The following is a 6890-nucleotide window of genomic DNA, read 5'->3' on the forward strand; positions in this document are numbered from 1 at the left end:
TGGATGACCACCTTACTGGGGTCATTTGACCCCAGTGCTCTTCCTGCCATGGCAGGGGGTCAGACTAGATGATCTGCTCAGGTCCCTTCCGACCCTAGAAACTATGAATCAGCCCAGATGCCTCTACTTGTTATTCTCTCTCTTTCAGCACTGTCACAATTTTTCTCTCCCCCAAGTTCTGTGTCTTCCTTTGCCCTGTTTAACCCCACTTAACAATTTCAATGTTTCCATTATGTTTTACCCTCCAAATTAGGTTGTTTCCACAAGAGTCTGTCCACCAGTACCTTCTTCCTCCCCACTGGAAAGGATGGGGTTACATGTCCTGGGGGAGGGGAAGGAGAAGAATGTTTTCTGCCACTTTCACTGTGTTCCAGAATGCTGGGATGTGCTCTTTGTCCCCTTTCCTATAAATGCAACCAGCAGGAAGGAAGCTGCACTCTCTCTCTCTGTGCATGTATGTTTGAAAGATCAGGGGGGCCTTGGATATTAGCAACCTCATTAGCAACTGCCCTAGCCACTGGAACATACCGTTCAGAATACGAAACTGCTTTAAGGTCTCTAGAAATATTCCTTCATACAGAGGGTCCATTTTAAAACAAATTTCAATTGTTTCTTTACCTCAGAAAACCTTGGATTGGCTTTATTTAATGCATGGGAACATGCATTGACAGCATGAGCAAGCTCTTGTTCCAGCAGGCTGTGCGTTTTTGCAGCTTCACAGATTCTATAAAAATAGTAAAAAACAGGAAAAAAGTGCTTTGTCAGTTTCTTTTAAGAACTAGTTAAAAACTGAGCTATGTTAGGTGACACTGGCAGATGGGAAAATCATTTAATAGAGTTTTAACATTAACTGTATTAGAGTCCTAAATATATTGCCATATAGCTAAAGCTTAAATAAAATATCACTTTTTAGTTCTGTCACCTAAACGGCATTCATAATACAAAAGATCTGTTCTGATACAGGAGGCTGAGGAACATTTATTGTCTTAACTGAAATATCTTCCTTCCACCAGTGATTGAGATAGCCATTCCGATCACAGATTCATAGAAAGTTAGGGTATAAGGGACCTCTGGGATATGGACAGACATGACATAAACTGGTTTAAGTGATCAGAAACTGGTTTAAACCTGTAACAGAACAGGTGTTCAGTGCATGTAAACCAGTCTGAAAATGACTGAAACTAATACGAGATAAGTCTGATACTACATCTAACCATGTTGAACTGATTTGGGTCAAACTGGTTTGTACAATGTCTGTCTCAGACCCCTTGCTGATTTAAATTAAATCAGACTCCTACAGCATGCTCTCTGGGATGGGCGGGGCTCTCTGCTCCACAGCAGGGCTGGTCTCTCCCCTCTGCTCCCTGGCTGCAGCTCTGGCAGAGACTTGCAGGCACAGCAAATCTGCCTGGTTTCCTCCTGCTTTCCCCCTCCCCTCCCCATTCCCTGCTAAGCAGGGATCCCAAATCCTCTCTGTCCCTAGCCCTGAGGGCATCTAGTTCAACCCCCTTCTCAAAACAGGACCGTCCCCAACTAGAACATCCCTGCCAAATCATCCCCAGCTAGATAATCCTAGACAACTAGATCGTCCCAGATCATTTATATAGAAAATACTATCATTCTTGAGAGCATTATTATACTGGGGTCTTATGAGAATCATTATAGGCTGCTAGTGAAACTAAACAAGAAGAGAACAAATCTCTCAGACGCAGCACTTTGACCACTTGTGAATATTAAAGATTCGATGGAATTTGCATTTTAAATATATTTTTTACAACAATAAAGGTGTTAGGCATGGTCCTAGCTAAATTGTAGTTGGACAATTAAAATATAATTCCTGCTTTCTGCTATCTAAACTTGCTCTGCAGTTTGAGCTCAATATGCTGCTCTTAAGCTCCTGAGTAAATATTTGTGCTATTACAGAAATGTTCTAGCAGTGACTCGATTGCCATGTCATGGCCGATATGATTTCTGTATTACAGTTTTTAGGACATGGAGAACCACAGCTAATTCCAGTGTAAACTGATACTTCCCCTATTTAACTGGGTTTTTGGTTGTAGCCATGTTGGTCTAAGGACATAGGCAGGCATGGTTCTTTGAGTGGATGTGATAGCTTTTATTAGAGCAACTGAGTAGTTGGAAAAAAGTTCTTAGCAAGCTTTTGGGCTCAGTCACCCTTCTTCAGGCATTGGGAGCCTGAAGAACAGTGGCTGCGCTTGAAAGCTCGTCAGGAACTTTTTAAAACTACTCAGCTGGTCTAATAAAAGATATCACATCCACTCGAAGAACCTTCCTATTTAACAGCTGTTTCTAAATAACTGTATTCAAGGTAAAAATTTCTATGTTATTGTCTGTCCAAAGGTGACCATTTTAGAAAATTTATACAAAACTGGCTCTTTCTTTTTTCCCCAACTTGAAGCAGACTTTCAGTTTGAGACTAGATTGATATGACCCCCCTTCCCCTACCATCACACACACAATTCTCATACGTTGGGACTGAAGTGCTGCACTCACACCATGCAGACAGATAGGGCTAAAACACAGTCATAAGTGAGGCAGGAAAAGCAGTTCCTATTTGAAGACAATGACTAAGAAATTAAGAAGGTTAAGTGCAACAGTTGGCACACACTATTTGTTTAAAAGTTAAGACTGCTAAACGCCAAAACAGTTTAGTCTTTGGAAACACCTTAGAATTAAAGAGTCCTTAAATTGCTTTAGACCACTTGACTCGGGCCTGGAAGGGAACTTAGGGGAGCAGACAGGACACTGGATCTGAGGCAGGAGGGCCAGGAATCTAGTCTTAATGTGTGCCTATGTGCAAGTCTGCTGCTCTCTAAAATACAAAGAAAATGCTTGATAAAAAGGTACGGAGCATTGAGAACTCCTATATAATCACTAAATATTTGTAACAAGTTATTTAGTGCTTCCCCATTCTTCTTCTTTTAAATGAAAAACTAAATTAAATGCATCATTAAAAGTAGCTTTTGTGGTTCATGGCTACATTCCTGCCTAGTCTTCTAGCATTCCTATTTTTACTGATTTTTTCATACCCAAGACATTTCTGACCATCTTTCATTTCTCTCACCACTTTTTAATTTCCTTTTTTTTTACTTGAGGAAGGATGTGCGTGTCCGAAACCTTGTAAAGAACAATTTTTTTTGCAACTATTTAGTTGGCCTGATAAAAAAATAACACCTCTACCCAAAGAATTTGCCTATTTTTACTGCAAAATTGGAACCATTTCTCTAAACAACACTCCAATGCCTAATGCAGGGAGACAAGTATGGAGCCAGTATTTTCACATCTTCTGCAAAGGAAGGGAAAAAAGGAGGAGCATAGAGGTAACAGTGAAGATGCAGGAACACTAACTGGCATGTGCCTCTGGTGCATTTTGTTAGGAACGAGGTGTAGCTACAGGGACCATCCACAAGAGACGGAGAAATTACAGATCTGAATGTTCTCTCCATTGTACTGGATACTAGTTCTTCTCTGCAACAGAGAAAGTCAATGACAGTGCAGAAGGGGTAGTGACAATGCTGGAACAGTGGAAGGAGTCAAGAAAATTAGTAAAAATGAAGCTATACAGCACTTCAAAAGCTGGATAGGAGAGGAGAGGAAAGGGAATCCTTTGGTCTCTAACTCTCCACTAATATCCAGAGAAAAAATCCTCACCTAAATACACACTGCATCTGTCACTTCAGCCACAAAATGTTCTCTTCAGCATCACTGCTTCGAGTGCACTTGCAACAAAGATTAAGGGCTTTATACCCGCAGCTTTCTGTTATTTGAAGCAGCCAATAAAATCACTGTTTAAATGAGCAACTGGCATTAGTTTCTGTATGTAGGAAGCAAATGCTATTTTTAACAAAAACAATAAATGTCTGTGGCTTTGAAAAGTGCACTGCCTCAATTTTAAAATGGGCTTTTTTTCTTTCTTTTTCCAGTCAAGGGGACTCTGATGCCAAAATTAAGAGAGATTTGGGGTAGTTTTTTAATGTTTTCATGTAATAAATATACAATTCTCTGAAAAAGTGGGGAGTGTCTGTAAAAACTGAGCTCTCCTTTTGTTTAAAAAAACCAAAAACATGCATTTTAGGGAGAAAATAGTTTCTGGAATGTAATAGCAGTATAGAATGAATTTCGTAAATCCTGTTTGCCATCCCCTGCTCAGCATGTAGAAAACATTGAGTCTAAATTCCAATGGGAAATTACCACTCTGCTAAATGAACAAGAGTCCTATGCATTCCGCGTGTGCCTGATACTTCAGTATCATGTGCCTAGGCTAAGCCATGTCACAGCAAGATTAACGCCAAATGAGTCAACTGACATGAATTCTTCTGACATACACAGGAACTGGTTTTGAAAAGGCTCTCCTTTGCAAAACTGAAAAGGCAAAAGAAATTGATGTGACTATTTGAACTGTCTCACAAAAAGAAACAAAAAGGGATGAGGTTGTGTTTAATTATAAATTAGGTATGGAAACATGCTTGATCTAAATTTAAATTTCAAAGTACTTTTTCAGTATTTGGCTGGATACAATAGTTTCATATTAATAATGTTTTCAAAAACATCTTTAATGTCAAATGCAGCACAGATTTCCCTACTTCATAGGAAAAACATTCTGACTTGTAATTGCTTTGAAACTTTGAGATGATTTGGAACTGATAAAGGAGCAGCAAAGTCTTGCTGAAATGACATAGAGCATTAGAACGACTAAAACATCTTAAATAAAAGGCTTCAGCAAGGTTAACCACGCAGAGGAAAACATAGGGAAAAAGCCAGTCAAAAGAAAATTTCAATGGAATGCGAGAGCTTAAAGCGTGCAGAGGCCAGAAGGATTTCAGAGATAAGAGTGGAACAAATTTTCACATATGAAAGAAAATTAGTAAGAAAGGTTTACCAAGTAGTATAAGTGGCTTGAATATTGTTGATGCAAATATTCAACTGTTTGCTAGTTTAAGATTTTAAAACAGTATTTATATTTGAAAATGAAACTGGTTCAAAAAAAGCAGAAAAAGAACTGTCCGTTTTTAACATTAAAATTCAGTGGCTCGAGGCATAGGCCAACATTGTGTTGTGGTAGCAGTGACAAGGAACAGAGAAAAGAAAAGACTTTGGTATGTGGGACAGGGATGGAGTGGAAAATATTTCATATGTCTAGGGAAAAAAAATACTAAGCATTAAAACACTTGATTTCTAGTCTTGTGGAACCACAGCATAACAGACAATATAAACCATTACATTTTATGCATAGAAATGTTATGGTTGACACAGAATCAAACACTTTCCTTCCCAAGGCTCAGGCAGGGATAAGCTAAGAGCAATTTCCACAGTTAAGGAGAGTAGTAGAAAACTTTGTTTAAGGGGAGAGGAAAATTCTTTTCTAAGGATAGTTGATTTGTTTTAAATGGCAACTGTATGAAGGCATTAGAACAAGTCCTGGGAAGAATGGCTGAACAGGCAAGTGAGGCAGGTTGCAATTTACAGTAAATTTATGGAGCAGTTTATTCCACATATGTTACCTTCTTATATCATGGATCACTGTTTCTTTCTCTACATGTCTAATCTATCCATTTTACAAGTCATTTGGAAAAAAATACGCAAACACAAGATTTTGATGACGTCCAAATCAAGAATAACAGTATCTTTTTCATTTGTTGTTAATTGGACAGCCTGAGAAAGCTAATCAGTTCTACGCATCAGAACTACGGAGCCAAGTATAACATGAGTAGAAGAATTTCTGTTACTTGGACATACAACTTTTCCATGATGTGCTTTCTCTCTCAACTACTAATTTCTCCCCTTATTTTCACTGTGCTTACCGCAAAACTAAACTATTTTAAAACTGTACAATGCAGAGGTGGGCAATTATTTTGGCTGGAGAGGCTCTTAATGAGTTTTGATGAGCTGTCAAGGGCAGCCCCACCTCTGGCCAATCTGGCTTTGTCATGTGGGGCTCCCCATGTCTCACATGCAGCTCTTGGGAACCAGCCAGAGCCACGCACTGAGGTGATGGTGCCAGTTGCCCAGCCCCACTTTCTATCAACGCGTGCAACTCCTTGGACTCTGCCGGGAAGCAGGAAATGGAATTGGCCTGGCCTCATCATGCAGGGCTCCCCACTTCCAATGAAGATCCAGGAGCTGCACGTGGTGGCAGGGAGTGGGGAAGGCCACTGGCTGCAGTGTGTGGGGCTTCCCCCCAGTGGTGCATGAGTCCCAGGAGCCAAGGGGAGCCCTGCATTATAAAACTGGGCCGACTTGAGCTCTGCCCTCCTGCCCAGCTGCCGCTTACCTCCCACCTGCTGCTGCTTCCCTACCTGCTGCCTTAGAGTGCTGCAACAGGGACATGAGGAGGTGCTGCTGGAAGCTGGGGGAGCTGAGCAGTTCCCCAGGGGGCTGCAACAGCAGCAACAGCAGCAGCCCTGCCTGGAAGCTGTGTGCTAGCTCGGGCTGAGGCCCTCTTGCACACAAGGGTGGGAGCACAGTGCACTGCCCCAGTGGTAGTGGGCAGGGCTTGGCTCCAAGCAAACATAGCAGGAGCAGCCACAGGTTGGGCCAGAAATGATTCACTGGTGGCTACCCACCCATGGGCTGGATAAAAATGGCCTGGCAGGCCAGATCTGGACCATGGGCTGTATTTTGCATGCCCCTGTTATAAAGTACATCCGAATTATATTATTTTTCCGCAGACTAAGTATTCCAAACAGGAACATCCCTATTAATTTTTACATTAATAGGGATACATTAATCTATACATTAAATGCAAGTACCTGCAAATAGCTTTAATATACAACTCCAATAGTTATGGTCCAATCTAGGCCAAACAAAGAAAACAGATTATGAATTTCACTATATTATTGAAAGAGAACCTATATAGCTAAACCTGATGT

The 6890-nt window shown here is 40.8% G+C and overlaps 1 protein-coding gene across 3 annotated transcripts in view; it reads right to left on the minus strand.

Moving 5' to 3' along the window:
- The window catches only part of DGKH (diacylglycerol kinase eta), a 283862-nt gene that overhangs the window by 25782 nt on the left and 251190 nt on the right, over positions 1-6890 (minus strand). Inside the window, exon 25 of one of the 3 annotated variants that reach the window (XM_019525020.1) lies at positions 619-724. In XM_019525020.1, the coding sequence (XP_019380565.1) occupies positions 619-724 (106 nt within the window). Of the gene's footprint in view, positions 1-495; positions 725-6890 lie in introns of those variants that run through there. The other 2 variants (XM_019525018.1, XM_019525019.1) reach the window with 2 other exon arrangements.

Source organism: Gavialis gangeticus, unplaced genomic scaffold (genome assembly GCF_001723915.1).
Source record: "Gavialis gangeticus isolate Ggan-Ray unplaced genomic scaffold, GavGan_comp1, whole genome shotgun sequence".
NCBI classification, from domain to species: domain Eukaryota; kingdom Metazoa; phylum Chordata; order Crocodylia; family Gavialidae; genus Gavialis; species Gavialis gangeticus.